Here is a 16,150-nt window from a genome sequence, read left to right as displayed (position 1 = left end):
GTCATGAAGCGCTGTAGTTTCGCGCGCACAGAATCGAACGAAGTGTCGCGTTCGAAAGATCAAAAAACGACAGAGAACTTTTGTTCTAGATTTTATGAATTAAAACTTTCAAATTTCCTTCTATAAATCGATTCCCGCGACTCCGACTAGGTACTCTAGAGGAAAATCGTTTAATATTTTCGCTATCAAGAGTTTTAAACTCTAAAATGATCAAGCTACCATTTTGAACCGTTGTTGACGTTAAGCAATCTAAAATATGAATAATTAAATCAATCGAGATTGATTTCGGCAGTGAATGCTAATAATCGAATCACCAACATTTAACATTATGTAAATATGATGGCGTATCAAATTGATACGCGACTACTTATAATACATTTTCTCGAAAAACCTGCAGCGAGAACTTTTCTTATATACTTCCTCCCGCGTCGAATCAGAGGGATTTAACAAAATTATGATAACGCCGTCTTATGTTCAATGTAACAATCCTTCAAACTGCGCGTGGTGAGTCTATCACGCTGTATTAAACGTCGGCGATAATCCGAGTGGTATGCAAATAAATTCACCGTGCGTAACGCGTCGCGTCGTGCAAACACGAGAATCTACCGAATATACGCACGCGATAAGATTGCGTCGCGTTGTTTTGGAGACTGGACCTATTTATTTTTCGTTCCCCACCGGGTTACCGCGTTCCCCGTTGGAAGGGGGACGCGCCGCTGCTATCCGCGAGCGGCGCGAGCACGAGTGCGTGAAGGACAATTAAAACGACGAATTAAGGGCACAATTAAATTAATTTGACACGTCCGACGACATTTTCGATCCCGATCCTGTACGTGGCCTCATTTAATTACATCACGGAGCGAGAAACGTGAATGAAAGGCGCAAGAAAGAGTATATATCTCTCTCACGTGACGATATCTCTCTATTGTAAAATAATCGAGAAATTGAAATTAGTGATAATTCTATGACAAAATAAAAAACAAATTCAATTTTTTTTTTCCAAAAGAAAAATCGTCGCGTCGTCGCGAGATCTAGATAGTTTTTCATTAGTGTTCTCGTAATGTCGTTCCCTCGAGTAATCCCATTAAGAATCCGACCCAACGAGTCCTCAAATTTCGTCCCCCCAAAGTCTGAAAGCTGGAATATTGGAGCAGGAGCAGAGATCGCGATTGGTATTCCGCTTGTGGCCGTGCTCTCCCATGCCATGGTAGGGGCCGATAACTGTACAATCTTTCCGCACGCGGTTCGCGTTCGCACGGGACGAGTCCGACCGTACGCGCAGTCAGGTCGAGGGGACTATACGTTGCGAATGGCGGTTATTTCGTTTCTCCGCTCGCCGCGTGATTGGCCTCACAGTGGTGGTGGCGGCGGCGGCGCAGAGGAGGGAGGGGAGAGCCGCCGAGCCGAGCCGCGGCGGAGAATGCCGAGCTCGCGGGAGGCTCGGTTGCTCGCAATGAGAGAAGCACGCTTCAGTCGCTAGAGAGCGCTTTCCGTGTTAGCTACGTGTCTTTGCGCAGCTCCGTGAGCCGCAGATCACGCACGGGTTATATCGTCGTGTACGACGTCACGTAACTGCGCAATCGTGCCTCGCACGTCCTTCCAGCCCCCGGTGGGCCACGCGCGTGCCTTGACAGTCGCGTTTGTTTGGCGGGAAACGACGAGGCGTGCTCTTATTATCCGTGCTTATTTACGCGCGGTGTCAGAGGCGAGCTCGGTTGGCGAGTACGGTTGGACTCCCCCACCGCCGATCGGCATATTGCTGCGGGCCGTGTGCAATAACATTTTTCTATGGAATTTCCTCGCGCCAAGACTACTGACTGCGTTATCGCGTTTCGGCTGTGAGTGGCAGTGTCTCGTGCGGGAGTGCGAGACGCGGAGAACGAGAGAGAAAGAGGAAGAAGGAAAGAGAGAGAGGGACAGAGATAGACAGATCGGCTCGCGTCACGGACGATCGCCACGATAGACGACGAAATTCGCGCGGGATACGTCGTAACACGCTCTCTCGCCGTCGCTCGGATACTCACGCGCAAGTGCGGCCGCGCGACGTTGCCAGATCGTCGACCGGAGGCTACGCCGAAGGAGAATCGTCTTGCGTGTTGCGCGACTTGTGAGGAGAGTGAACCGCGGGATACGAGATAGTGTTGGACCGTAAGCGGGGTATTTTGGAGCTTCTCCACGGTGGCCTTGACTGTTCGGGACAGCCCGGTGCGGTGCAGCGGAATCGCCTCTCGCGCGCGCGAGGCGGAGTTTGTTTTCGCCGCCGCGCTATCTTTGTCTGGCACATAGTAACCGTGTGTGTGTCCCCGCCACCCTTCCCCGTGTTGCCAAGCGCGGCTGCTGTTTGCCGTGCACGCGTCGCCCTATGATCCACGCTTCCCCGGGCGGGGTACGTGCCGAGGATCATCATCGTCGTTGCCTATCGCGACGAGCGTCACCGTCGGGGGACGTCGCGCGACCATCACGCCGGCGAGGACGCGGATCTGAGGGAGAAGAGAAGCGGCGCCTTGGTCAACGCTCGGCGGCGGCGGCGGCAGCAGCGCGGCCATTATTCGAAATTCGGTGGGTCGCGCCACGAATCGCGGCGTTGCCACGTTCCCGTCCGCGGTGCGTAGCCGCGATTATTTCAACGTCCCACGACGACGGGGCCGTGGCGGCGGCAGCGGGGACGCGATTCCTGGAAGGAGTCATCATCGTTCCCGCGTCACGGCCAATGCTAGAAGAAGCGATCTCTTATCTCGCGTAGCGCGTGTCACAACTCTCTCGATAGTGCAGTGAGTGAAGGGAGGGGAGTGAGAGAGAACGAGAAAGAGAGAAAGCAAGGACGGAAGAAGAATAGGAAGAGAGAAAGACAGCGGGTGCTTGTTCCTTATCTGTCAATTTTTCGCGCCCACGGACTTTTTCGGTGCTGTTCGTTTACTGGAAACGGCGCGTAAACGTTTGCCGTTGTGCTGCGGAACGCGGCGGCGATAGAGCGCGACGAAATATGAGCGCACGAGTGCTGAACCCGGCGATGATGACGGAAATAAGCAGGAACCTAGGCGGCGGCAGCGGTAGCGGAGGCGGAGGCGGACGAGCGGCGCCGAGCAGGGCCGCGCTCGCCCGCGTGCGACGCGATCTCTTCGGGCCGGTGGACCACGCGGCGGCTCGGGCGCTCGCCGAGCGCGAATTGCGGGCCCAATCGTTGCTCGATGCCGATCGATGGGGCTTCAACTTTCAGCTGGGTGTCCCGCGATCGAACTCGCGTTACGAGTGGGAGCCGTTGACGGAGCACGACATCGTGCCCGAGCCCTACGCCCTGCGCGGCATGCCGTATCTGAGGAAACACGCGCCCGGCACCCCGCGCAAGCTGCGCTTCGACGAGACGGCGTCGACCACCACCGCCTCCTCCTCGACGTCCCCGTCGTCACCGTCCACGGCGGCGGCAGCGACGACGACGACGACGACGATGACAGCGACGACGTCGTTGACAGCGATGATGACCACGATGACCGCGATGACGAGCGCGAGGATCGCCGAGCAAATGGAGACCGTCGTCGCCACGCCGACGGCCGAGAGGACGCCGCCGCAGGAGCCGCGAGTGCCCGAGATCGGCGAAGCCACGACGCCCAATCAACTCCTGGACGCGGAGCCTAAGAGGAAGAGATGCGCGATAGAGCCGTCCACCCCCGTCCTGCCCCATGCGGCGAGGAAACAGTCCACGATCACCGGTGAGTCTCTCTCTCTCTCTCTCGCGTATTCGTTTTACGCCGCTGAATAAGTCGAGATAGCGCGCAATAAACTCGCTGTTTTCGATATTTCCTTATTTTTTCGGCGATAACGCGTGTTTTCATTCAACTTCCGACAATTTTAACGGATACGGACGCCACATTTTGCCACTTGGCGCCTCGATTTCGATGTTGTGAAACGCTTTGAGGAAAAAAAGATCTAGATACCGCGGCGAAATACAGCTGATAAAAACTGTTAACGGCGCCCGAGGCGTACGTTCGCCTCTCTGGGCAATATGGGATCTCCGTCCGATTATATAAATGCACTCGGGCGCGATGTTTGTTTTCGGAATCTGTTTGGTCCGCTCGCGTACGAAATTAACGCTATCGTTATCAACACGACGATATATTCGCTCGATCGGCGGCTGCAGATTATTCCGATGAAATCACGCGTGTCGCGGTTCACGGCGATGCAACGCGACGCGCGCGGCATATTTCGCCTCCGATCGCCTAGCGTATCTTTGGTTTTCACGCCTCTAATCTGCTCGTAACTCACATCGCGCATATCTTCTAAAGCCAGAAGCTTCGGGCGTGATAAAGTTTGTTTACACCTGTATATTGTATTATGCACGTTTGGACGCGCCAAACGATCGAGAGGAAAATAATTCGCATTGTTTTCACGTCGGGGTTCACGCTTCTCGCCAAATTCACACAAATATTATCAGCATGCCTTCATCGATCATTTGCTCGACGGTCTTGTCAGAATCTTGTTAGAGGGAATTAGTTCCATCGCTAATTTTGGAACATTAATCATCTGCTCTAAAAATAACTAGATGGGACTTTGGATTTTTAATTTTAAAACATTGTTAACAAAAGAACAATAGAATAAGGACGTGCAAAAGTTATCCTACAGTCGGCTACAAAGCAGACTTTTATGGAAAGATGCGATTCGTTGCTCGCGTGCTCGCTTCCGCAGTACGGAGTTATAATATTTATAATTTTATACGTCGTATATATTGTACGATTGTACGAATCGCAGATTAATTTTATACCGAAAGATAGCCGACATTTAAATAAAGTTTATCGCGGTTAATTTGCTCGATGTATTTATGTAGGAAGCGGCGTTGCCTAGGTCAATCCAATTCGTTCGCTGGAAGGTCGTCACAATTCGCGCATAATTACGTCAGCACCTGATAATAACGAGAATTGCGTTTGCATTTCGTTGCTCGTGTATTTCGAAATATTATCAGCGTTACTTACTGTTGGTCATTTTTGCATATGGATGGACAAAACGTCGAGAGTGTAGATTTGAACCGGCACTTGGGTGACAAAAATTAATAGCGGTTCTTGTCGAAGAACACTTATACCTCACACGATATTCCATATTATTCATATCTTTGTATAACGTTTGTATAATGGTAATGTATCTTTGCATAACAATGAACAAAACGACGGGAAGTTTCATTTGAACTAATTTTCAAATTTTATTTTCCCTAGTCTCTGGATATTTATACGTAGGCAACATTACGTTTCAACGTTTTGTATGTAGAGCGCACGATCATTTTCTTGCTTTACGTGTCAATAAAACCTGAATTCTGCTGACGAAACGCGACATATTATCGGAACTATATTATCGCGTGCCGCGATAACGTTGAGAAGAGGCCTTGATAATATATAAAAACATTTTTTTTTATTCACGGATAAGCGAAATCGTTCGTCCGTCTACACCGCGAGCGATGACACAATCAAAATAATAGTGCATTAGATGTTTACGTCAATAATAAATGGCGCAAATCCCATTTTGAGATAACATAACAAAGTAAAACGGACGCGATAAGTTCATGCGATGTACGTAACGGTGTTCAAATTGTTTTTTATTAAAAATTGTAAAATAAATTCGATAAACTTGACCTCATGTTGCTTTCGAAACAAATAAGGTAAATGCCGGGTTATTTAAGACCTATGTCCGGACATCTTTATTATTTTAGTTTTTAACCCTTAAATGCCCCCTGGGGTCCGGTAGACCCCAGACCCTTTACAATGATATATTTTCAAACAATATTGAAAACTAAAGATAAAAAAATCAATGAGTAAGGAGACATTTTTCATGCTGGGGTCTTTTAGACCCCTCATGTCATTTACGAGATTCTTGAGAGGTGTGGCATTTAAGGGTTAAATAAGTATACCGCGAATTAAAATCAAAGAAAAATATTTTTATCGTTGATTCTTTAATTTTAATTCGCGTTTTAACTTATTTAAGGACTGAAATGATAAAAATGTCCAGACATATGTACGTGTCTAGGCATTGGTACATTTACCTCGTACCATTATTCGTCGAGAGAAGCGCGACGAGGATGCACTTGCAATAACATTTGCAAGGAAGTTACTCGAGACGGAAGAAACGGTATCGGTAATCATAATTGCATACACGATCCACCCGTACACGTGTTATCACTCTCGCGCACCAAATTATCGTTTTGCTGACGCTTTATATATTCACACGCGAGCGATGTGTATCATTAACGATTTGCAATGTTAATTTTGAGCTTAATCGCCGTTCTTTGGAAATTTGTTTGATAACGATTAATCGATTGTGCCAAGATGAGAAGAGATTGAGTCAATACATAATTGAGCGACACAACGATTAAGACGATAAGCATCGATCCGCTTTATGAAGAAAAAAAAGGAAGAACTTAGTAACTAATTAAATTGTTTATTTTCAACTTGCTTGTCGCACGCAAAAACTGCAATATTCGAAATTTTTTCAATTAAACATTACCTAAATTTCAATAACGATAAATCATGATAACTCAAAATAGATAACTCATAACTATTTACGAGTCAAACAAAATGTATAGCGCAACCAGAAAAGAAACCTATCAACATTAAATTAGTATAAATTAATATGAATAGCGTTAAGTGATAAATCTTTATAATTAGAAAAATTGAACTCGAATGTAAAAAAAAAATAGTAAAGTCAAAAGTAGTGAAAAGACGTTCCTATTCGGAATTACAATGGAAATTATACGATTTCGAAGAAACTTTAATTTCCGTGCACATCGCGTGTGTTTGCAACACAGCCATCTTATCGAAGTTGTAAAACCTCACGGTTCTACCTTTTTTCTTTCATTTATTTTTCGGCCATGCACACCACCCACGCGACGCAACTATTTCTGGACGTGACTCGGCATGTGTCGCGCACGCGTGTACACGCGTGTAAACACATTTCACACGTTGCGCCAGCACGCGACGCCTTTGTTTATATTTTCACTGCAACGCGAAAAAGTGAAACTGCGCCACTTATAGTGCAAATCGACGGAGAAACGTTCATCCGCGCTTACCGTCACGTTCATGACGCATCGATACTTTATTTCATCTCGTTTATCTTTTCGAGTAAAAGACCAAGTGCTAATTCAAAGTATCTTCAAACAATACCAGATATTAATCCGAGGTCAGTATTCGGTTCCTGCGCCATGAAAACTTCGTTATTTAAACGGCCGTTTTTCTTAGTTCGTCTTTCGCTATCTGGAAAGGAAGTGCGCGACTTCCGGGGCATCGTGTACACACGTGTTAGATTGGATGGGAATGGATTGGGTTTCCTATCTGCGCCACTTAATTCATTCGAGGAAGTAACGAGTTCGTAACGTATTTTGCTTTACGGGGATACCCAGCTATGGGGGCGCCGAACGATATTCCTAACGTACTTTATTAATGAGCCGCGCGGTCAGCTGTTGAAATCCATATGGGGTTGCTGGCCCCGAGTGCACCCCCATGTCTTTCCCCTCTCACTCTCCCCCATTTCGGGGGCCCTTTGTATCTCCCGCGTGACGCGTGTACGTCGAGTGTTTGCACGCGTGGCGGGGGGGGGCATCAGCTGTGCACGCAATCGCGTGCCCCTGTCTACGAACCCCAGGGGCGGCAGACGGATCGTTGGCGAAAAGGATCGGCATTTAAAATCAGGATTAGCGCCCGCATATCTCGTCGTAGATATAATTTAAAGCATCGTGCAGAGAAATTATTGTGGAACCCCCCTATCGATTCGGTTTCTTATTTGGTAACTTTCGAATCCTGAAGAATCCGCGGTAACGCTATTTAAGTTCGTTTGCTGATTGGAAAAGATATATAGGTTTCTGAATTTCGGGACAGAGGTCTTTAAACTCTGTAACATTCGTAATATAGCATAAATATAACAATAAATAAATGTGCATCAAAATATTTTAAATAATAACTTGAAAATAATTTTAATTTAAATAATAAGGATAATGGTAGAGGAACATGAAACGTAGATGGCCGTGCAATTTTCATAATTTTTGTCACGTGGCTCGGCAGACGACCCAACAATGGTACGGGGGAGGGAGGTAGAGAATTGGACAGATGCACATATTTTTCATCGCGTGGAAACTTCGCCAAATGGTATTCTAAAGTCTAAAGGGGTGCCTTTGTATAACCTTTGGGGTATCACGCCTGCATATCGATTTGTGAGTCACGATCAGCGAGCTTCTTTCCGACAGTTATTTTTGTTCAAAACTTGTAGTGACTTCCATAAAGTTTTTGTATAATTTTTATGTATAATCATAGAAAGTAAAATTTTATATTTTAAAGATTCAAATATCCATTATACCTTTCGAGCACTCGATCGTATCTTAAACATTTTTAATCGCAGATGTCACGAGCCTAATTCGATACGCGGTAACGAAAATATTTGTCTGAGAATTGCAACTGAGTTTGAGCGTGCAATAAAAACAATATAAAAACCTGACCTTACGCTCTTATCTTCTGATATAATTAGCGGGTACGGTGCGATATAATATTCCGAAGGTTATCAGAGAGGAAAGATTTTGCATGCATACGGTCGGGAGTAAGCTGGATTGTGCATAAGGTCAGGCGTGGCATTGCATGCGATCATAAAAAATCAAAGCCAAATGATAAGCTGCGAATTATTTACGCTGTCCGCCAGATGCGTTCCGAGACACTTCAACTCACTCCAGATGCAATGTATATTGATAAATATTATATGATAAATATATTGATAAATAGAAGTAAATATTAGAGAGGAACTATATATAACAAATGATATAATAAATACAATATAATAAATAATAAAAGAACCATGTATAATAAATAATATTAATACTTTTATAAGATCATATAATAATTACGAAATTACTGTAAAATTTATAGGATGTCTTATATGCGACTAAGATGTTTTACTATACGCTTTGAACAGTTGACCAGAGACTCTCTTATATTAGAAATTAAACGTTACTCAAATAAGTTCCTCTTTAGACTGTACTCAACTACTTCTTTGACGATCTTTTGTCGCCTCGGTTGTGTAAAGACATGCTTTTTTCATTGTCTGTTCCAGATTACATGAAGAGTCGTAAGCGCGGCCTAAATGGCACAAAGAGCATGATAGAGCCACCGGAGAAGATCGCTCGCAACGCGGGTCAGATACGCAGCTAAAAAGCCTTCAACTTTCTTATTCGAACTTCGTCTTCTTCCACCACGTTCGTATACAACGCGAGACAGTACTGGAAGTGGGAAACTGCAACCGGCGTGTGGAATAACGGGGAAAGAAGAAGGCAGGGACTCGGACAGGAGGCGCGAGGTCCGCGTTGGCTGTGCCATTCAATATAGTTTTATCTGTCATGAGCACAGGCGAAACAGACGGAAATGGATGAATAAAAAGAAGAGAAAAAATGAAAAAAGTCTATTAGAAACGGGAAAGTAACGCCGTTCTCCATCACGTGTATCTTCGTCTGTAATACCGCGTATAGCTTTGTAATACCGCGAGGATTATGAGAATAGTAGCAACAATCAAGAAAGGGCAATGAGACGTATAAGATAGAGAAACGAAAAGAAAACGGAAGACGCTTGGTGGGGAAGAAGAGAGAGAGAAAGAGAATATGACTCTCGTCGCTATTTTTTTATAATACGTGTCACATTTTTTTCTGTATTAGAATATAGAGTAAGTAATACTAAGGAAGATATAAAAATTAGATTGTAGATAAAGTAATATGATTTGTGTCCAAATTAATTAATGTAATATATTCTTTGTTTGTTTCTGAAAACGTTCGTAGAAAAATGTTTAAACAATGTCGTTACACAAACACGTTATATGAGAGAAATAGAATGTGTGTGTGTGAGTGAGTGTGAGAGTGAGAAAGAGAGGGAGGGAGGGAGAGAGAGAAGCTAAGAAATACATGCAAGTTTATATAGGCTATTCTCATAGGAATTAGTTGATTAGATACTAAGATATAGAACAGAGTATATCGCGTGTATTCATTGGATCTAATTGAAGGGGATGCTTGAGCTGGTCCATGGAATTTCGGTACTTGCGATTGCTGCGTTCTAACCCGGTGATGAAATTCTATCGCTGTGAAGATATTAAAATTCTATTTGAAAATAGTCTTGTGGCGGATATCGCGCCAGTTTCGACGCCGGGTCTTTGAAACGTGCGCGATATTTCAAAGCGATTTCGAATTTCCAAATTAAAAAGTTTTAGAAGCCTTTATTTGGAATTCTCAAATCGAATGTTTTTCAGTTTTTGTGAAAATCTGAAGAAGAAAAGTGCAAAAGAGCGGTTGCGATTCCGTGGCCAGAATGCGACCAGCTTTAAGGAAGAAAAGATATATGATTTAGCTGTAGTTCGTTACCCAAGTTTAAGCATTGATCTCCTGTACGATTTTAAGGAAGTACAGCCGATGCCAAATCACCCCGTGATTTTTTCTTCTCTACCTATTAAATACAGAAAAAAAAGAAGATCCGTCATTTCCTTTCTCCCTTTTCCCCTTTGTCCCCATATCGCATTTATTTCCGGCAGATAATGCGAGAGGCACATAATCGTCGTAATCGTCACAGTTTTTATGGAAAAACATAAGTTTGATATTTCCTCTTTCATACAATTCTCATTTCTTTTACGTTGCGAATTAAAATAGCGAACTTTTTTTTAACATTTTAACGTGACTTTCGATTAAAAATTGGATTCTTCGGTTTCGCCACAATATTCTCTTGAAAATTTATTTAGACACTGCTTTAACTATTCTATAATTTTCCGCGTTTCAATTGATTCAGACAAATGTAACAGCTTACATAAAAATCTATGACTTTGAACTACGATTGATTAAACGTAAAGCTAGTAGAAAGCTTTTTAGAGATTTAACCTAATCTAATCTTGAAAAAAGAAAACATACTCGATGATTCTGGTATAATATCTTCGTCAAGAATGTTGAATTAATCACAATGGCATTAACCTTTTGTCAGTCACATAATATATCTATTATCTCAAGAGGAAATGAATTTCTTTCATGATGATATATAAATTAAAAAGAAAACAAGTTGTGTGCGCCAGAAACCAAACTTCTAGCTTATCTAACAAGAGGTTAATAGCTTGCAAATTTTTATTTTCGTAATTGATAATTACGAAGAGAAGCATCATTTCCTTTAGGACAGGCATCATTGAGACCAAGAATAAAGCATTTCACAGTGTGGAAGGATTCCAGTGCAAATAGCGAAGCGAGCGTTTATTTCGTTCGTCGACAACGAATTTATGAAGCATAAAATATTAGTGTACTCTATCTAATTGTATATTAATTGACTTTTATAATGGTAGCTGTTTATCATACGCGACTTTTTGTTTGTTAACGCCCCTTTAACGCGATCTTCGTCAAATATCCTATCGTATCTTGCTATTCCTGATACTTTTTCCTGTTCGCCATTTCCTTTTTGAGATTATAACCCAAAAATACGACTGGTGGTTACAAGCTATTTTTTTCAAAACCCGCCCGTAACATCGAGCATGTGGGAGAGAAGCGTCGAAAAAAAAATGCAAACAATAAATCAAGATTAAAGTGCGCATTGATAACAATGTTCGTTTTCTTCCGCGCGGAACAGAAAATTCAGAGTTTCACCAAATTCACGAAATAGCAGTTGGATCAGTTGAAAAATAACTATCATTGATTATTATGTTTGCGGCAGATGCGGCACCTCGCGATTTCGGCATTAATGCAGCAAGTCATTGGAAGAAAATCAAGTGAATTTAATCTGGCGATGTTACTGTGGCGTACATCTTTCTGACAATTTTTCTCGATAAGAAAGCAGGATCGTGATACGTTTCAAGTTCTAGTAAAAAGATTATTTACCATCTTTAGTGACATATTGCGAAATTAAATAAAAATAGTGCTTTATACTCTACGGTGTCACCGCTGGATTAAAAAAAAAAAAAAAAAAAACGACTTAGGAATCTTGGAATCTCGTAAGATCTGAGAGAGTCGAGACGCGTGGTGCCTGTCGTGAAGAAAACTAAAAAAATAGCAAAGAGAGAAAAATCTAATGTTTATGTAACCCTGTGATGTATTAGTATGATCTCAGTAAACATAACTTAGCGTGTACTTCTTATCTATAATAATTAGATTATGTATGTATATGCGATAGAAATTGTGACAGACATTTGAAAATTGTCGTGTCGTAGAGTATAAAAATATATAGAAATCACGAATTAGATCGACGATTCCCGATATTTGTGTACGTGTGATATATGCATGAGAGTGTGTGTACGTGCGTGCTGCAGAATGAAGGATGAAAGAGAAAGATAAAACAGAGAGAGGCCACCTAGTGAATCATGCCTCACTTTCAGTCGACACTTATTCGCGATATAAAATTATATATGTGTAACGACAATATTATATTATGTATAATTATATATAAAAAAAAAACTGTAACTATAAGAGAGTCTAAAAAACTAACTAACTAACATAAGTGAATTGTGACCCCAATTGTTTATTAAAAAAAAAAGATCTATCTATATGAGAAGCTTTTATCATTTTCTCTTCCTATATCCTTATCATATCCTTACTCGGATATCTTTCGAAAATTAATATCACTTTTTATAGCGTTTCGTGCAAAACGTGATCTTTTTCGAGCACACAATTTAAAAATATTCTTAACTCGAATGTCAAGTTTCATTACATAAGTTATTGTATATCATTTTTTATCACGAATTATCGCGTGTAGCTGAATATGTAAACCGTTTTTGATACATTCTTTTCACATCTTTTCTTTATCATGGTATTTTAAAAGCAAAAGACAAAAAGAATAAGGCTTTTCGAATTTTGCAACGGAAAAATCTGGATAATAAAATGCATTCCTTCTTAATTTGATCGCAACGCGGTACAAAAAGCTTACAGAATCCAACGATTAAGGAAAATCGTGGCAGGTGCAACTGTACGCGAGTGGAGGTATCTACAAGATCTTGTTCCCGGCAATTCGAGACAGGTGCTCGCGAGACTTTGCTGGTAAGTGATTTCGTTTCACCTTCACGTCCCTTTAGTCGCTGCCCAGAAGCCAATTTTGCGGTTGTAACGGTCGAATTCGTCTGACAAGAAGCACGCAGAGAATCTGACCAATAAAGCCAATAATACAACATCGAATCATATCAACTGTGAAAAATTATGTGTGCATTAACACGATATTCCGCAGAAACGCGATAATAATAATGCACACAACAAGCGGATGTGTTAAGGACATTTCCGTTAGAAAGTACATTACTCCGGCTTGAATTTTAAAAGCTTACTGCTAATCTGCTAATCTCTATTTAAGCTTATTGAAGTAATATTTTATTAAAGATACAGCATCTTCGAAGTTAATGCACATCTCAAAATTTTCAATTTACTTTTTATAACGTATTTAAGACAGTATATTTATAGAATGTATGTTTGTTGAATTTTTTAAATATTTCACATACTTGTACAATATACAATATTTTAACACGACTATAATCAAACTAATAAGAACTATCGCTTGCATCAATTATCGATTTATATTGCAATTGCGTCGCGAATACAATTAGCGGAATAGGTCCAAAGATATCGTTACGAGCACATTCATCGACAACAGAAACGGCATTATAAATATTATAAAGTATAAGCTAGGTTGCACCTCACATCGTCGAATTTGCAAGTAAATTAACGCAAACTGACTGCAAGTCGTTGATGCAAAAAAATCCCGGCACATTGCATATTAACGATATATTCACGGTTCCAGTTTGCGCGATCCTAATTGGATGATCCATTTGCATATCAATCGGCGAGTTTTGCAATCTTTCTGAAATTTATTATATCGTCCGATCGAAATTTTTTTCCGATTTTGGCAACAGCGCGACGTTATATTATGCAATTCCATATTATACAATATTACAGATCGGCGATAATATTGCAATAACAATTGGTTAACTTCTACAAGAAACCAACGCTAGTCTCAACTAATTTAAATTAAAGATATTTATATATTTACATATGTTTATAGTTCATATATAATGGTAAACCTCTCTGAAATGGACTTGGAAAATCGCAAAGGTAACTTGTCCAAAAAGATTAATTCTGTATTTTCAATGTCATCCGCGTCTTTAAACGCGAATCAAGAAGATAAAGTACAAGGCTTAATCTCTTTGTTAATTGTCGAAATCGTGGGCGAGGATAGCACGCGGGCCGCGCGACGTCTATCTCCGCAGTTTCTTTTTCTTTTTTTCGTGTCCCGTGTCCTCGTTGCGGCACGTAGAAACACGCGCGTTCACTGTAGCTATGCTTCTATGCAATCTCTGTTGCTAGGCGCACCTCAGACTCAGCCCACCGGCAATATTTTTAGACGATACGCTCACATGTCGTCACTGATTCTTGAATGAATCAGAGACGGGTCCTATGAACCTGCTTTCTCTCAATGAAAGTATAGTTGTGCTCTATATATTGCCGTCAAAAATGTTTATTAATATATTCATATTTTTCGAATTTCGTATAAATGATTTCCGAAATGACCATCTTTGATGAAAATATTATTTTCAATTTGATTTTTAGTATTTATCGATCGATATTATAAAAATGCGGTAATATAAAATTATATAATGCTAACATACGTATACTGATAATATACAAAAAAATATCTATAGATTTCGTATTTTATGAAATCAATTTATAGATATATACGAAAACACGAATCAGTGAGTGCCTAATTTTTGTCGGAAATGGCAGTTCCGTTACCAAATCTTGTTGCGGGAATCGATGCGTAAAGTTCGGTTCGGTGATGGACACTCGCAAAAATGCGCACGGAAATTGCAGCGTGCACTCGGCTGCATCTCCCGTAATGGGAAATTAATGGGTGGTTAGTCGGAGCGATCCTTTTTACTTGTCGCTACGGTAATGATTCGTCATTATTATATCCAGCGACCTATGCGTATTCACGAATAAAGATCTAGAGTAAAAGTATAGAGTAAAAAAATATGGGATGTTAAATTTTACACGCACGCATACACACACAGATTAAGAGGCGCCCGTTTGTAGATCGCACCGAAGTAGACCGCCTCCTTGGTAAACGCAATATGCACGAGACTTCCGGTTTATTGTACGGCATATGCAGCGCAGAAGATCAAAAAGGATTACAGCAGGATAAACTCGAGCGATATGGAAATAATCGTTCTAAAATTGTCCAACGATTCTAAGGTGATTATCGTGTCATCACGACAAATCTCTAAGTGCAATCTCTGATGCAATTGTCGACTGTTGCTAAGGTCTAGAGAGTCCTCGAAAGAACCTTGACTGATAATTTGGATCTTCCTGTGATTTGCAACCGTTTAAACTAGCAATTTTGTAGCGTTTTGTGAAAGAGAAGCAGGATGACACGTATTTTAGATACATTGTAGATTAATTATGTTGATAATAGCTAAAAATAGGTAATGTATTTTCTTAACGAATTGATATTTAATGAATCTGAAGAAAGAATACGATATTTTATTTTAAACACGACAACGTGATTAAAGTAGATTTTACAAATTATGAACTTTCCTTAGTGGTATAAAAAAAAGCACGTTGCACCAGTGACCAGATTATCTGCGTGTAATAATTCGCGACTGGTTTATGCCGCGTGCGATTACGGTAACAACATGGAGGTAAATTACGCCGATATTCCCCCTAGACCTGCTATATAACGATCGACACAAGTGGCATCGACGATGTATCGGCATCCGCAGCACGCTTTAATCACGTGTGCACGCATCTCACCTCTTCTAAGCTAGCAGGACCAAATCGGCAGTATCATACAAATAAACTTAATACATATATTTATCCCTTCTGCTCAAAAAATAACTCACCGGCCGATGCGCAACAGCGGAGTTGTAATTCTGCGTTGATCTGTAACAAAAGAAATATTTTTATATTAAAGCTACGTCCAAGATAATCGACAGTAAACAATTATCGAAGTAAATAATTATTGCCCGTTTTTAAAACATTATTTTAACAAATATCTGATTTTAAAATGTAAAAAACAATCGCGGCCGCCGGCGCCGCAATAAGCGGCTGGATATTTCCGTGTTAACTAGTTCTCATAATTCATCCGCGAAAAATTGTGCAAATAATACTGCGACCGTGCGAATAAGAGAGAGACGCGACGTTCGCGACGTA

At 41.5% G+C, this 16,150-nt stretch overlaps 1 protein-coding gene across 1 annotated transcript; it reads left to right on the top strand.

The window, feature by feature from the left end:
• The first annotated feature begins 1,473 nt into the window (after window positions 1-1,473).
• On the top strand, window positions 1,474-12,509 carry LOC112454431 (spore coat protein SP96-like). Its single transcript, XM_025015816.1, has 2 exons — window positions 1,474-3,707; window positions 9,070-12,509. Exons 1-2 carry the CDS (start codon window positions 2,984-2,986, stop codon window positions 9,165-9,167), a joined length of 822 nt encoding a protein of 273 aa, XP_024871584.1. The 5' UTR covers window positions 1,474-2,983; the 3' UTR covers window positions 9,168-12,509.
• The last annotated feature ends 3,641 nt before the right edge of the window (window positions 12,510-16,150 follow it).

This window comes from Temnothorax curvispinosus, unplaced genomic scaffold (assembly GCF_003070985.1).
Source record: "Temnothorax curvispinosus isolate PA1 unplaced genomic scaffold, ASM307098v1 QBEX01005075.1, whole genome shotgun sequence".
Lineage (NCBI taxonomy): Eukaryota > Metazoa > Arthropoda > Insecta > Hymenoptera > Formicidae > Temnothorax > Temnothorax curvispinosus.
This window is presented reverse-complemented; position numbering and strand designations above follow the sequence as displayed.